At 38.9% G+C, this 17,224-nt stretch overlaps 1 protein-coding gene across 2 annotated transcripts in view; it reads left to right on the top strand.

The window, feature by feature from the left end:
- Window positions 1-16,764, top strand: part of LOC103136067 (uncharacterized protein KIAA1522 homolog) — a 30,995-nt gene extending 14,231 nt beyond the window's left edge. The window contains exons 1-7 of one of the 2 annotated variants that reach the window (XM_016670148.1): window positions 9,295-9,454; window positions 10,339-10,482; window positions 10,591-10,634; window positions 10,722-10,857; window positions 11,630-11,740; window positions 11,816-15,754; window positions 15,977-16,764. In XM_016670148.1, the coding sequence (XP_016525634.1) occupies window positions 9,385-9,454; window positions 10,339-10,482; window positions 10,591-10,634; window positions 10,722-10,857; window positions 11,630-11,740; window positions 11,816-15,754; window positions 15,977-16,038 (4,506 nt within the window). In that variant the 5' untranslated portion in view covers window positions 9,295-9,384 and the 3' untranslated portion in view covers window positions 16,039-16,764. Of the gene's footprint in view, window positions 1-9,294; window positions 9,455-10,338; window positions 10,483-10,590; window positions 10,635-10,721; window positions 10,858-11,629; window positions 11,741-11,815; window positions 15,755-15,976 lie in introns of those variants that run through there. The other variant, XM_007549160.2, reaches the window with a different exon arrangement.
- The last annotated feature ends 460 nt before the right edge of the window (window positions 16,765-17,224 follow it).

Genomic DNA, 17,224 nt, shown 5'->3' with positions numbered 1-17,224 from the left:
TATTCACCTCCATTTTGTGAAGCAGTTTCTCATTCTCCAGTTTCCTCTCGATGTTCTTTTAATTCCCATTTACTTCACGTTTTGTGAGCAGTTTTGCACTGTAGACCCAATTCAAGTAGCTTAGTGTAATTTGCCCTTAAGTGTCAGTGTCCTTAGTATATATGTTAAAAGTCTTAAAGTAAACTTGGTTTTGCCACATTAGCTTTATCTCAGACTAATTTAAGTACACATATTCAATAATTCCTATAAAATATCTGTAACCGACTGTAAATCAGTTTTTAAACTTATTCATTTTTTATTTGGTAATTAATGAATTCCTGTTTCCTTGGGTAAATATGACATTCTTGCACATTTTTACTTAGCCATTCAAGTTCACATGATGCTTATTGATATTTATAACTCAAAGTGGTCAATAAAAATATTAACAACATTGTTATACAGAAATGAGATCCAACCAGCAGAAGGTCCCAGACCAAATATCCTTAATGTTATCATCTGTTCAGGGAAGTTCTTCTTATTTAGACGACATGTGTGAGAATGATATGTAAACATATGTATGAGTCAACCAGAATGTCTCCACCAGTAGATGCGTATTAGTTAAGCTGGAAAAGAAGATTCTGCTTCACAGAAATTGTGACCGAATCCAAGTTGAGGCTTATTATGCCCAGAACAGTAAAACAAGTAATAAGTCTGCAGTATTAGCAATGCTCTTCTTTAAGTATTGGTATAAGCTGTAGAAATAACTGTCTGTCCCTAAAATTTGGGACTTTATTGTCCCTAAAATTTGGAACTTTATTGTCCCAAATTTCCTTTGGGACAATAAAGTTCATCTTATCATCTTATCTTATCTTAACTTCAACATGCACACCGAGCAAAGTGATGTCAGCAGATCAGATATTTTAATTTTTTATTTTCTCTTGGACATGATCGAGCAGGTTAACCTGGATTCCTTGTTTGCCGTTTCATCCAAACCTTTTGTAGGCTTATCTTACCCTTTGCTCTTATGGTGGAGCTTTTCTGTAAACATGACAACTGGAGCTTATCCAATCAGAGAAACTGAACAGAAGCAGGCCTTGCGATAAACCCTGACCTTCTAAAGCCTTTAGTTTTTGTTAAACCTTCAATTCTGCTTTGTCTCATCTGATGTTGTTGCATATCTCGAAGCAGTCAAAATTGATTGTCTTTACAGTTTCTTTTTCATTTTAGTTACTCACTGAATGTTTGTTTGCTGCTCATATCATGCTGTCATTTGACTCAACTTGAAACTAGACAACAGGTTTTTCTCCTTCTCCTGACTTTTCCATATTGCTGGCTTCAAGAAAAATTGACTTCAGTTTAATGAAAAACACCCTGGTTAACGGCTGATTAGGCCATACAGCCCTGGCTGGATACGTTTCGAAGGTCACCTGTTTGCTCGAAACACTCCCTGAGATTCCTCACATTCCTGATCTTTTAGATATTTCTTTGAGGAAACCAGAAAAATGGAGCCCTTTGTGTTTGATTGAGTTTGTTTACGGTTTGCATGCCAGGATCAGGCCTTTTGAACCAGCTAATTTGATTTCCGTTTTTTTTTTTTTTTAGTATCTGGTAAAAGACTTTTCTTCTCGGAAGTGGAATCTTAAATCAGTTGACTCTGACCAAATCTTGTGTAAGATATTTGGGAAGCATTGCACATAGGTATTGAATAGAAGCTTTTAACCGCACATGGGATGCATTTCCTTCTTTATCGTCACCTTTTCAGATTAAAATAGAGATTTACTGAAAAGATTTTTTTGGACAATTTCCGATCTCTTGTTTTTGTAAAGCCTTTGACCTGAGATATCTGTCAACATATCCAAATCCAGCATGTTCAATCACAAGTTGAAAGCTCAACAGGGATTATAGTGTACTTCAGTTATAGAGTACTTCGTTCATCCTTTCTATTATCTGCTGAAATTCTTGCTCTCTTTCACTCCCTTGCAGCCTGAATGGACTTCGGACATGTCTCAACATGCTATAGTAAATAGTGTCTTTATGTTGTTGCATTTCTGTAATTAATCTGTCATGATCTCCAAACACCTCACTGATACCAAAAATGTCTACCTTTTAGTCTTCTTAAAGTAACAGCACACATACTGAAGAGTGTTGCAGCAACCTGGTGCTACATTCACTGATCAGAAAAAAGATTTTACTTTTTTTTTTTTTATTTTCTTACTTGCAAGTTTTGAGGATCACTCTCCAGTCACCAGTTCACCTCTTGAATTATCTTAGATCGAAGTTCACATAAGGCCTACGAGGCTGCTTTTAAGGCCAAATTTTACACAGAAGTTTTTGGAGGAAATTACAGATTGTGTTTGCAGATATGAGAAAAAGCATGGAGAAAGGAACCATGACTGGGAGACACAAGTTACAGATTCCATCTTTATCTTTGAAAAGGTTTGTGCTGCAATATATTAGGGAAAAGCTATTTATTACCTGTTTTCACACTTATGTAGGAAAGACTTGAACAGAAAATGAATACCATAGTTGATGCAACTAGGCTAAATTCATATAGCCTTGTGTTTTTATGATCATGGATGGTATTTGGATCTGGTTTTGCTTCCATACAACTTTTTTTGTTCTAATTTAAATGATCAAACAAATGAGGTGTGTTGTACCATCTCATGATAAGATCTGCAAGCCGCAGCCCAGTGTACTTCCTGCTTTTGAAAGCTGATGTATTTCCATACATCACTTATTAGGAAAGTAAAGAGAAAGTATTATCTTATCAAGTCATTGATCTTTTATGCCATATGTATTAAGAAGGAATGCATCTAATAGTTACAGGATGATAGCTTTTGAGGACTGGACTCGTACTTTAAATGGTTTGGTCGTTTGTTGTAGTTTTTTTTTTTTTGCCTTCACAGCTGTTCATACAAGAGAAATGTCCCCAAAGGTTTGTCTGACTGGAAAAGCTGGCAGGTGCAAAACTGTTCAGTTCAGTTCAGTTTCCAATATGGCTGCCACACAATAACATAAATATGGCAAATGTTGCAGGAATAAACTCTGTATTAGCACTTCTGTTGTATTTCATCTGATTAAAGCGGAGGAACACGTTGTGCTGTAGGAACTGTTTGTTAGGATTCTCCTGGAATGCTTAAAATCCTAAGAAATAAAATGATATCCTCCTCAAGATGCTAGATGGCACATGAACAGTTGCATCATCTTTATAAGTAGCAGCAGACTCTCTTTAGTCTGAATTTGACCTTTTTCAAAGTGCTAAAAAACATGGCACATGGAGCTTATCCAATCAGAGAAACTGAAGCAATAGCTTGGTGTTTGGCTTTGCTCAGTTTGGTTGTGCACACAGATCTGAACTTTACCTTTTGAGACAGATGTACTGGAACATCCCAATGACTTCTGTTTAACGTCTTATTTTATGAACAAAAGTGTTTTCGTAACACAGTGCTCTCCAAACAAATTCTTGTCAGGATTCAACAAAAGTTTGAAGCTCCATGAAGTGGAAGGCTTTTCCTTTTAAAGTTGTTAGATTCTGATCAGTTTTAACATCACTTGGATTTGCTGCTGCAACTCCATGACTTCGTGTGTGGATTTTGCATGAACACTTGCTGAAGTAGAATTGTTCAATTGGCTGAAATACTGCACTGCAGAGACAAAATATGCAACAGCAGAAGGCACCTGCGTTGTTCCACATGGCACAAAAACAAAGAGCAGGAGAACAGGTTTGAGAAAACTTCCTTGAGATAGTTTCGCTCTCTCCGTTTCTTGGCGGGAAGCAATCAACTGCCTCTTTCATTAACTGTCGCTTCGAGGGAAATTATTCCCTGAAATAGTCCCGGCTCTTTGACTACTTTTTATTTTAAAACAAAAATACTATTTTAAAGCCTATATATTTTATAAATAACTTTTTTCCATGCCTTGGCACAGTATTATTTAATAACTGAGACAGAAACAGGCAAAAGACGACACAAAAAAATCAGAATGATGTGGACACCCAAAAAATGTTTGGCTTTGATTATCTGTTACCTAAACAGTTGCGCAACAGTTTCACAACAACTGGGTTTTCAGACCGTTTCGTAGGATTTTCTAACAATAGCTGAAGAGCCACCACACCCACATGTGAGATGCAGTCATATTTAGGTCACTTTTAATAATGAGGATTGCTAAAAGTTGGAGCTATTCTTCTAAACTTCCACTAAGTGTGCCAGCAGGGTTTTGTTGCATCATGTTCCCTTTACTCTTTGTTGGGTTAGTGCTTGGTTTCATTATTAATGAAACCAGATAAAAGCAACAGGGATCATTTATGAAATGAAAACATTGTTTCATTGTCAAGATATGCAGATATGTGACTGCGGTGTTGCTCCAGCTGCACAGGTTACTGTCAAAGAAGGGAAAATGTTTGCCAGCACACTTCTTCATGAACGCTGATAAGTATGTGCCTTGTTTTGTAAATTTATCAAGCCACCATTCTTGAAGTGTGTGGTTTGGTTATTCAATTTCAGAACAACAGACTTCTGATATTCTTGTTGAAGATAGTTTTGTTTATTTTACTTCACCAGTTTAGCAACGCTCAAGTCAGTGTTTGATATTATTGCAGTTTTCCAATGACATTTTTGTCTTCGGTAAAAATAGCTTCACGAGGCACACATGCCTGAAAAACTTTGAAATATTTGATTTCACATTACATAAAGCAATTTTAAATGTATGGTTTGACTTTTTCTTTGCCACTTCTCAAAAATGAGAAAAACAAAAAAAATTCTGTCTGTCAAGAAAGGCAGATACTCAGTTGATCTTAGTAATTTAGGAAATGGCTCCAAGAGAACAAGTTTTTTGTCTAAACTTGCTCTTATCAGTCTGAGAAATGGCTAAATCAATACAATGGTCAAACAGGCTTAGCAATGATTGACCAAAGTTCAAGAACTTAAAAAGGTCCTCAACACTCACTGGTAAAAACTGTGACAAATGTTTCAGTGGGAGATTATACATCTCCTATAAATAAACTATTTTGTGATTCTTTTTTTGTTTTTGTTTTTTTGTCATTCTGTATTTACCTGAAGGTAAATACAGTGTTTTATATGGAAGATTACATATGGAAAGCAGCATTCTGTCAAACTGGAGCATAAAAAAAAACATAAGATGTTTTGGGCCATACCATTATTTTTTGTTTATTTGGGAGTTTTCAGAGCAGGTCTGCAGTTCAAAATATACAGAATTGGTCCAAAAATACTGGTTTCATACCTAAAATAGAAGTTATAGTAGGCTATAGCTTCTTTTAGGAATCTTTACTGGCACCCAAACGTAAAAAGCATTAAAAATTGCTGTTGGATCAGCTTTATATAAATTCTTTCAAAATCACGTTCGGTAACCATCTATAAAGAGTTTTTAATACTTTTTCTGACAGGTTTTCAACTCTTCAATGCATTTATTGTATGAGTCTGGACAGCCATTGCCTGGCTGGCAGAGTCAAACACCCCTTGAGGTGGTAATTTGAATATAACTTATAACTATGTTTTATTGTCTGTCACACATAGAGTAGAGACTTTTGGCAAACTAATCTGCCATTAAACGGGCACCAGCAGGTCTGAATATTTTCTGTTCTGCTCACCATTTTCAAATATGATTTAATTGATTTTCAGGACTTTTCGGACTTTATTTTAAAGTTAGGAATAAGTTTTCACCTCCTTGCTGTGAGGTTTCAGATGGAGTGGCCCGAGAAGAGAACACGTCCATTGACGTGTGTGTTGGGTTCGTTTGGGAACTGTTTATTTTGAGAGGAATCTGATACATGCTGGTTTCCTGGGGAATCAATTGTGCCATCTGATGCTGATCATGGAGTGTGACTGCACACGACACAGGTATATCCGTTACCTGGATCCATGTTCTTCTCACAACACTTGTGATGTTTTCCAGCAGGGACTTTTAAAATTTGATTTAATAAAAACCATGAAAGGAGTTGATAGAGAAGGCCCAGGTTTGACCTGGGTGCATAAGCACGCCTGTCTACCAAAGTTTGATTTCAAAAGCGGTACGCCTTCTGTCCTTTCCCACAGTGATCACATAGCCTTTAGTTAAGTTTGCACTGATTATTGAGGCTTAAACACCTGGCAGATGTCACCCTCAGAGCTGCAAAGATCATCTCCGCACAGTTGTCTTCCTGATTTTGCAAAACAAGATAAAAGGACAAGTTAGGGCAGAGACCGGAGGTGTCTGTATGTGTGTGAGACTTTGCTTCATTCCCACATCAATACCAGTTTGTCTGCGGCAAGGCAAACCGAAAACTTGTGATTCGGTCTGTTGAGAAGCTGATTGGCTGCATTTAGCTGTTGTTCCAGGACTTCGAGATGGGCCATCCCTCTCCTGAGTCCCCTGCACTGCTGGCAGAAGACCGGTGTGTTGTAGAACCGGAAGGAACAGGAAGAGTTTCTTCTGTTGTAACGTACTGCCATGAAAGCTTTTGGTTTCTGTCTTAAAAATTAATCTAATCTTAAAGAATCACTGTTGCACATCTGAATATCTTTTTAATGTATTTATTAAGATAACTTTAGCTATTCTATTTTGAAAATATGAAATACATTTATCTTTAGCTCTCTTTACTCTGATATCCCCAAGTAAAATCCATTGGAGTCAATTCCCTTCAGAATTCACCTCATTGGTAAATAGAGCTCACCTGCATGTAATTTAATCTCAGTGTGAACCATTCCTTTAGGGTTTTTAAGGATTGTAGAGCATAGAAAAATAACATGAAGAACAAGGAATATACCAGACAGGTGAGGTGTAAAGTTGCTATGAACATCTCACAGCGCACTGTGGCTGGAAAATCAAAAGATTAGTGCAATCGCAAACCTCCAAAGACATGGGCACCTAGATTGACCAGCCAGGCAAAGAGAGAATTTATTAGAAAATTAGTCAAGAGGTTTATTGAAACTCTAGAAGGGGTGCAGAGATCCACAGCTCAGGTTGTAGAGTGCTTGTTAAAAGTCCTATTTAAATTTTCCTAAGTCTTGTTGGAGACATGGCAAACAATTGTGGTTTGAGCCATAAAGGAACTTTCTGAGCTACATGCAAAAAGTGTAAAAAAAAAAAAACCCATAAAACTACTGCACATCACCCTGGATGGACCATCCATATTGTGAGGTGCCAGCATAATGCTGTGGGGATGCTTTCCTAGCACGCCTGCTAGGAAAGCATTAACTCAGGTTAGAGTTAATGGAGCTAAATACAGGTTAATGCTGGATGAAACTTGTTGGAGGTTGCAAAAGACTTGAGACTTGGGCAGAGGTTAATCTTCCAGTAGAACAACATCTCTAAACGTGCAACCGGAACTATAGAAAATGGTTTAGGTCCACTCATATTCATGTGTTAGAAAGCCCATTACAGATTTTTAACACCTGGCCACCCCTCTTTGTAAAATTTCTTCCCAAGAAAAATTATTTGCCAACTAGTTTAATAAAAACATGATGGTTCCCATTATGCTTATTTGAATCTCATTTTATTTAATTTTAAGTAGTTCATTTTTAGTTGTAGTTAGTTTTTATTATGGTGTCATTATGCCCTGATTCCCTCATTTCTCCACATTCAACACATGTTCTAATCCCTTAGTGTTTCTTGGATCACAATAAAAAAAGGTTTAAGCAGATGTTTGGTTATTTTGTTGTGATCTCATCTGAATTTATTATTTATTTCCATGCCAAATAAATCCGAACTAAGCTGCTTTTGGCTCCTGGTTTCCAAACCTGACTGGAATAGTCACACAGTCAATACGATCAGAATGAATATCCAAGTCTGAGATGTAAACATGAGTTTATTGAGTTCATAAATTATCAGCAGCAGGATTCTCACAATCCAGCAGTGACAGATGGTGTCATTAATATGGACAAGATTACAGAGTGACGGACGAGTGACAGTGTGGGGCTTGTGTTGATGAGCAGGCCTGCCCCACCCATCACTACAGGCGTCTCTAGTTCTGTGTCCTGTCATGGTAACTAGATAGGGATTTTCCTAGACTCACTTAGACTCACTTACATGCTGAGCAGCTCTCTGTTTACACATGTGGACAGAAGGCTTTTCAGCAGCCAGTCCTGTTAAACTAGAGCTATGCTTTTCTTGTCTTAAAGTACCGGTACCACTGGTCCATTTCTTTGCGAAGTGCTTTTGTCTGACTCATTTGTTAGGATCACAACCATGGGAATGTTTTCCATTTGCTCAGATGTCAAACATTCTACCATGTCATGCCTGTTCAGCACACCAGGAAGTGGAAAAAGCTTCACACTCAATGTTAAATTTACAGAGGGCAAATTAACAGAATTAGGAGGGTGTCGTCACAACACCTAAACGGCTTCTTGAGATTTTGGTGCCTCTTCAAATCGTGCAAGCTAAAAGCCAAATTAAAAACGAACACACTGTTGTTTTTCATGTGTTTGAGTGTTTCTCTGGAGCTGCAGGCTTCTGTTGAAAACATGGTTTTAAGCTTACTTTGCTTGACTGATTTCAGTTCACTTACACCATCTTGTGGCAAAACAGCAAAGTTTATGTCTCTGTACATGAATTCAAAGGAAGCAAAGTTCAAAATTCTGTTAAGAGTGTAGTCAGGAAATGTTGATTTTTAGTATTTCTTAAACTAATTTAAGACACTAATTCTAAAAGTTAAAGTCATTATATATATGAATAAATTTGTACAAAATAAAGTATTTTAAACTATTTATAGTAATTTTACGGTGGTGGTTTATGGGTAAATAAACTTCAAATTATTAATGTTTGCTACAATTATGTTTTAACATTTATTATTCATTAGTTGTAAGCCATAATAATAACTACTAGATGTAAAAGCATAGTCAGTATATGATCTACATCATTAATGATTTTCACTATTTGTATTGCGTCAATGAAAGAAATTGGTGCAATACAATTGCGCTAATTTTCCTAATCAAATTTACAGAGTTTACCTGTAGTTTTACATTTTTGTAAATTAATGATGCAACACAGAGCAACCTCAATGCCCCTCTACCTTTGAAGCCTTGGCAACTCCTGTGTTTCTCCTTTTGATTTTGTTTATGAGGTCAACATCAGCAGCATCTGCTTCCTGGCTGACCAATCGGGGTGAGGTGATGAGCAACAACAATGAGATTCAGAGTATCTAAGTGTGAATGGAGGGGTTTTATGTCAGAAATTAGGCAAAAGAGGATTAGTGTCTTTCGCCTAATTCTATTGGCTGTCTAGCCGCTCTCCTATTGGACCTTCACTGATGACATCAGTGTCATCAAAACAAGCCTGACTGCTTTTGAGATGCTCCTTCATCTGTTGATCAAAAGTCTGTTTATTGAGAGTATATCTTTGCCCTTCCAAACAATTTTTGTGTATTTTACTCTAAACTTTTGGATCACTTTTTATCTGAAATAAGAAGTAGCAATGGTGGTACTTTCAACTAATAACTTTAGCTTATATTTTAAGTGCTTTCCATTTGTTTTGAAGAATAAGGGTAAGTGAAAACAGCCTTATTTGCTTGTAGAAGTCTGATATTTGTTGCTGCTCCCTGGAAATCTAAAGTATTTTATTGATGTTGATTGATGTTCACACAACATTGCTAAGAATGCTAATGTTATGTTGACATTTAACACCTTTTTCAAGAAACAAAAAACTGTTTTTAAAATTTTACTCAAGAATTTAAAAGGAATTTAAATTAAGCCTACCTGTAAATAACTAAACAGTTTTCTTTTCTGCATCTCAGAAGCCACTGTAAAGCTGTTACAGAAAAAGAAAGTGAAAACTGGCAGCAGCCACTAAGCTAATTCCAGTCTAATTAAAGAAGTAGAACAGCTTAATGCAGAGCAGTTCTCACTATTGCATAAAGGCCTTGTCATAGGTTGATGATCTGAGTCTTTAATGTTTTGAAGTACAAGATAAAAGTAAGTTTGATACTATTTGTTATTGCTTATTTTGATGTATTTGGGACTAATCTACATACACTAGAATTATGGATCTCCTATTTCTAATGGATCTCAATGGGGTTACAGTGTTGGTAAAAATCAAATAGTCCACACAACCATAAAAATCAAACAAATAAGTCCATAAATAATATGTAAGAAAGTGGAATGGTACAGGGAATAAGTATTCAGCATATATAATGAAATTAGTTCATTTATCTAGCAAACCCTTGGTTTGCAATGGCACCCTCAAGATGGTCATGTTTTTACACATGTAAGCTAAGTTGAAGTCCTACCTATTATTTGCACTCCCATGTATTTGTGTGCGTCTCATTTCTTACTGTTCTGGTCTCTCTGCTTTGTTAGTGTTTCGTCAAAAGAAGCTTCAAATTAATGTGAGCTAATCCGGTTTTCCTTTTTTTCTTTTCTTCCCTCCAAGCTGTCCCAAAGCTAATTGATGATGACAAGACTCCAGCTCCCCCACAGTTCCAGGAGAATGTCTTTATCGAGAGCAGCAGGTCCAAGTACGTGGAGGACCTCCACACCGAGGCCCTCGAGGGGCTGAAAATGATGCAGGAAGAAGGTATGCTGATGTGATTAATTTGAAAGGAAGGGATGTTGTTACTTGTATGAATTTGCAGTGAGTCTGAACATATGTTTTATTATTTATTTATTTATTTATTTTTGCCAGAAAACAGTAATGGAGTGGAGTATCAAGATAATGAAAGCACAGTTGTAAGTTTGGCACGCAATTTTATGTACAAATAAATGAAATGTTTTTGTTATCTGTTAAATCTATTTTTACATTTCATTTTATCCTAGTCGACTGTGACGGTCCAAACAGACGGGGAAAGTGCGGGGTTCGTGACAGACAGCACCATTCCTGACACATCCTCGGTTATCTCGAGACAATCATCGGTGTCCGCAAGATCGTCCCGCTCTGGACTCACCAGGCAAGGTAATGAGATATAAACAGTGTTTATTTCCTTATTATCATACCATAGGTTTCACACTTGGATTTGTTTACTTTTACCCTATTTTTTTTTTCCTTTTCAACATTTGTTTTCATATAAACTTTTACCAAAGTTTAAAAATGTACTCTAAATTGTCATAGCATAGCACAACAAATTTGGTTATATGACTCAACTTGATAATATCTTCCACTAAAGATGCTCAGAGGTTTCATTCTATCAGGGATTAGAATTATTTGTTATATTTCATTAGACTCTGTGGGTCCAGTTTTAAAATCAGATCTGCTAACCTGATTTTATGTAAAATATGACATAAAATCTTAAGAGAATACAAAATTGAATTCACTTGTAAGTGACGTTTGAGCATTCGAATGGTTATTTATCCCAGTCATTCATCAAACATCTTGAACTAGGAAATAAAAACACTGTTCTGCAATGCAAGCACATTGATTTGGGGGAAATGGAATAGGTTGTGACGAAATGTGCATCTGAATTGGCAAAGGGAATAAATGACTCTGTACCAATTTTATTATCTAACTAATTTAACCCACATTGCAAAAATCAGTTGTTTCATCATAAATTCAATTTGTTTAAGTACAGTAAAAGCTTTTAAAAAATAATTTCAATTATAGTAGTTTGATTTATTGCATTCCTACCTGTCTCATGCATAGGTAGGAAATGTAACTTATTGTATCTTATTCTGAGAAGTTAAAAGCACCTATTTTATATTTAGTTTCCTGCTTTTCTATGCTTTTTCAGCATCGACATTCAGACCACTGAACTCTGGTAAAAAGTCAGAAAAAAGCAAAACACGAAAACGTCACCGGAGGACTGTTGCAGGGATTCCACGACATGTTCAGAAAGAACTTGGTATGCAGCTAATTTTTGTAAGAACATAACATTTTCTGTCGCTTGCCTATAAACTTTTTATTTTAATTCCATCAGGCTTGGATAGAGTGGGATGGACAGTAACTCAGCGGCTGGATGAAGAACAACTTTTCAACGGAGATACAGATAACAGCCCTTTGACTGGGCCAGAATCACCAGAAATACAAGGCTCCAGGCCTCAAGCCTCAAACATCATCCATCCACTTAGCAAAGAGAAGGTGGCGCAGCTGAATGCTGCCCATGCTGCCCATGCTGCCCATGCTGCCCATGCAGATGACCTGGCCCTGCTGCACCGTTTCCCTCCTCTTTCTGAATCTGAGCGGAGACCTCGGTCCGTGGCTGTGCCGTGGATGACTACTGCGTCCAGTCTCCAACAAAAGCCCCCTAGCCCAGTCATGACCATGTCACCCCAGGCTGCATACATGTCTAAAATAATTCCCAACGCTGTGCTGCCACCCTCCATTGACGTAGTGGAAATCAGCCGCAGTCGAAGTCGCAACAGTGTCCGCACAGTCAGCAAGAGCAGCCTGATGGTGTCCAGCCCAGCTCCCTCCCGTGCTTCGTCTAGAGCTTCTTCATCCAGAACCACTTCCTCCAATATCACCTCTGTCTCCCGCTATAATGGTCCTACTCTGTCTGACACTTCCTGTTGCAGCAGCTCAGATTCTTCAAACACCTTGGTGTCCGATTCTTCAACCATCTCCAGCAGCAGCATGCAAAAAATGCCCTACAATGTAGATACGTCTGCTAAACATTATAAGGTCAATAGCAATTCTTCTAATGGCACCTTCAACACTAAGGTCCTAATTAAGGGACAGCAGAAAGATGGGCAATTTGTGCGTAGCCTCTCTGTCATTAAGTCCAAACGAGCTCCTCCTCCTCCAAGTCGCTCCTATTCCCTTCACAGCAAAGTGAAACGGCGATCACAGGATCTGGTAGAGCTTCCAATAGAACCATCAGTCCCTAGCAAGGAAAAGGAAAACCATAAACCTGGATCATCTCCATTGCCCTCATGTGTAGACAGCCCTGGTTATCATGGAGACACCAGCTCTCTAGATGACTCTACAGGTTCCACATTATTCGCTTTAAAGAAACCTCAGCTACTGGCACCAAAGACTGAGGATTTGAAAAAGGCTGCAGCAACAGATTTCAAGGACCCTTCAGAAGAAAAGCAGGAACAGTTTCAAGAGAACAAGCACACTAGATTATTGTCTCCATCCAGTGGTTACTCCAGCCAAGATGGAACATCCCCTCAACAGCCTCCCAGCACATCTCCAAAGCACAAAAAGGGGTTCCTTACAAAGCTTCAAAAGTTATTCTCTGGGCCAAACTCTTCTAGTTTGGCTCCAGCTGTCTCAACCCAGACAGGGATTACTGAACCTAAACATGACACAGTGAGTGTCAGCCCCTCAGTTCGGACCCTGAGAGAACTCTTCAACATCCCTCCCCCACCCAAAGTCCATGCCCCACCACCGCCTCCCCCTGAGGTATGGGCTCACAGTAAACGTTCATTTGAGTTACTCCTGGGGCCTCCTGCTCCTGACAACCCTATTGCCATCATAAAGAAGAATCCAAAGGACAGGAGACAACAGAGACAGTCTCCCTCCGTGTCTAGAGAAGGATCTGTAAAGAGCGTTGCAGTAGAAAGAAAACACAAGTACACGGCAGAGCCTATAAATGAATCGCTAGAGGTAAAGAAAGTTCAAGAAAGTGGGATTTTAAATGCAGAAAATCACAAAGAGAAGATTGAAAGATTGTCTCAGAATGGAGATTTGAAAGGTAGCGTTAAGGAAGAGAAAGAGAGAGTATGTGACATTTTAAATGGGATGTTAGTGAAGGATATAGAAACATGTGAAAGGAAAGGTCAGAAAACGTCCAGCCAAGCTGCAGGGAATATTTCTTCATCGGTGAGTGGTCCTCTACAACTCGCCGCCATACAGACCACTGAGGCTTCCAGATCTCTACAAGTTGTTTCGCCTGAATCATCCTGGCCTCCCCCTCCTCCACCAATGGCTCAAGCTGGCGTCAACGGAGCAGATGGGCTAGATTTTCCACTTCCACCACCCCCATTCTTCAGTGAGGAGGGAGTGATTTCACCTGCTCAGGTGCCACCAAATAGGAACAGTTATGGTTGCAAATCATCACCTGGAGCTGTGCTTACTAGACAAGATGTGAAAGGAGATTGTGTTGAGGTGCCTCCTTCATCAGGTATCCCTCCTCCCCCACCCTATACTGCTCCCCTTCCACCAACCATTGAGACTGAAAAGGGCTCTGTCCCACCAAAAGAGTCTTCAGCATCTACTTCACCTGTTAAAGAAGTTCATCTTCCGACAGCTGTAGAGGTTTCTAAAGACTTTACTCTTCAACATACCCAGGAAACATCTTACTCCACTGAACAGGCAGATCCTTTGAGAAAGTATGTTGCACCTCAGAGTATTCCACCCCTACCAACACAGCTCCAGTCGTCAGAGCAGAAGATAGATTCTCCAGACAAGAGCGCCCCACCAAAACCTGAAACTAAAGATTTACCAAACAGTATTTTAATCCCTCATCAGAGTATTCCTCCCCCTCCTCCTATAGAGCCTCTGCTCAAGTTTTCAACTGATAATTCAGGAACTGACGAGGCACCAATTTTACCACCATCTGAGTTCAGAAATGCTTCTTCACTAAAAGAGGCAGAAGAAATTGCTTCTACTCAACCTATTAACATTCCGTTGCCTCCACCTTTGCCAGCACAGATTCCTGCGAACAGTAACCATAAATATGGCCCTCTAAGTATAGAAAACCAACACCAAACGACAGCTTGTGCATCTGATGTACACAGAGAACAGTCGAATGTTATCACCCCTTCCCTATTGAAAATGGTCAAGCTTCGGTCTGTTGAAAACAGTCTGGAACCCCTTGAAACTCGAGAGCAGGCCTCTTCTAAAGGTGTCTTTAAGCACCCCTCTTCTACTATAACATCATCACTTATGCAGATGGTCAAACTTCGGTCTGTGAACAACAGCCCTGAACCCACTGAAACTTCCACAGACATGGAAGAGGAACCAACACCGTCTTTTCTCCAAAAGGTAAAGCTTCGGTCCATCAACAACAGCCCCGAACCAGCTGAAGTTACCAAGGAGTCAGGCGAGGCATCAGTGTCCAGTACCACCCCATCCTCTCAGCAGATGGTCAAGCTTCAGTCTATTAACAGCAGCCCTGGACCCCCTGAAGTTGCCAAAGATGAAAGTGAGGCATCGGCGTCTGATGCCACCTCATCCTCTCTGCCGACAGTCATGCTTCAGACTGTTAACAGCCTTGAACCCGCTGAAGAGGTCAAGGATGCAACCAAGGAGTCTGTAAAGAACAGTCCTGAACCCCTTGAAGTGAAAGAGCAACCAAAGCCTGAGACCCCAGTGAACCAACAGCTCCCTGACAAAGAGCTCCCAACTTCATCTTCCAGTAATGAGGCTCCTCAGAAGCCCATCAGAAAATCTCTGATCATGACACATCCCACTTCCACATCTCCACCTGCCACCATCACCTCACCACCAACTCTGTCTCAGTCTGTTGAAGTTTCAACTGCAACTTTACCAACAGTTGTCTCTCCAATGACAAGGTCTCCTCCTGCCACAACCTCTTCTGGCTCCATGAACCTGCAAGAGGCCATTCGCCTCAGGACAGCTGCCAGATCGAAACAGGGTCCTTCTTCTCGGCTCTCACCTTTGTCCCCTGCAGACTATCTTAAATCGCCGTCAAGTACTGCAAGCTTCATCTTCTCCAAAAGCAACAAGAAGGCAGTGATTGAGACGAAGCAAAAGCAAGAAGAGAAGGAAAATGTGCAAAACAACGTGGAAGATTCCACTAAGGTGACGAGTGAAGGAGAGTCGAAGATAGTAGGGAGAGTGCCACCACCTGTAGCAAAAAAACCGAAAGCAAAGGGTAAAGAGGCTGAGGTCAGTGATGCTGTGGAGCAAACTGCAGGACAGGAAACACAGCTAGATGCTCTCAAAGGTAAGAGCAATTTGAACAAATAGATTAACTTGTTTTATTGGTCTATGCCTAAAGGAATAAATGCTTTGAAAAAAATTTTTTTAGCACTATTTAACTTAACAGTTCTTGTCATGCCCAGAGCTGCGTTGCTTTAACAGTCGTCATTCAAATCAGCATCACTGCTACAGTCCAACCCATTTTGCATGCTACAAATCTAATTGTATCTGTCTTTTTCGTCTGCAGATACCACAGAGGAAATAAACGGGACAGCAGGTACTGTTCAGAGCGGGACATCATCAGCATGAATGTAAAGCCTGAAGGAGACCTTGGAAGGACTAAATAACACTGACTTCTTTTTGATGCAACTGTTTGGATTTGAATTGATATGGTTCTTATTTTCAGAATTTATGCATTAGAAAGTTGTTTGAGTTTCATGTTAATGGTGTGGGTCTTAATTTTTATTAATTCATTTTGCATTTTAGAGAAAGCAAGTAATGTATATTTTTCTTGCCAGAGGGACTTTTGTTCATGGTACTTAAGACGTGGAGGGAATATGCTGCCCTCTAGTGTCAAGTGATTGCACCACTTAAAATATGTCCTGCTGAATCAAAGCTTCAGTCTTTGCTTGTATCAATGGGATCTTTGGGAACTGATTTGTGTTTATATAACATTTGTCTATTTAACATATCTAATAATTACAGATGTGTTCCACAGAGTTCTGTATATTTTCCAAAAGAGTTTCCACACCAATTATCTTTAAAAAAATATATATATATATTAAGTTATTTCTGTCTTTTCATTGGACTTCCCTAGAGAGGATTTCACTTAGTGCAAAGTACATTGTTTAAATTTGCAGTCATTTGTCAAATCAAAAACTCTTTATGAAGCCCATTTCATGCTGCTTTCGTTACTGACGGTGGGAAGCGATGCTTTCCACTCAGTTCCAACTTATTTTTTTTCAAACTGGTTTTGGAGGCTGAAATGGAGGATATGATCATTTATTATGAAAATTAAACACTTAAACACTGAAAGAAATTGTGTGATTTTAATTTCTGTACCATGAGTGCTGTGAAAAACTATTCCCTCCCTGCATTTCACATAAATATTTTAACAAAGTTGACCTGATTAAGGTGGGTCCACCCACCCAATCCAACCAGGCTCCATGTAAAAATACATCAGCTCTCCAAACCTAACTAGTTGTACCACTCTTGGTTGCAACCATTTCCATCACATGTACAATGAGTCTTTTGCAAAACTATGGAGGAATTTTGGTCCACAATTCTTTGCAGAATTGTTTTTCAACCACATAAGGTATAAGGCAAAGTCAAATAGGATCGCAGTAGTATCCTATTTGACCAAGTATGTTTATTTTCTGAATTGCTGTTTTGGATTATCTTGGTCACTTGGCAAAAGTCAGAGGAACTCTTGTTTTTGGTCTGCAGTATTTTTTTACTTGTTGCTCTCCTATAGATGCCATTTTTAAAGTGTCTT

Source organism: Poecilia formosa, unplaced genomic scaffold, assembly GCF_000485575.1.
Source record: "Poecilia formosa unplaced genomic scaffold, Poecilia_formosa-5.1.2 Scaffold30, whole genome shotgun sequence".
NCBI lineage: Eukaryota > Metazoa > Chordata > Actinopteri > Cyprinodontiformes > Poeciliidae > Poecilia > Poecilia formosa.
The sequence above is the reverse complement of the archived record's forward strand: the minus strand, read 5'-3'. Positions and strand labels throughout refer to the sequence as shown.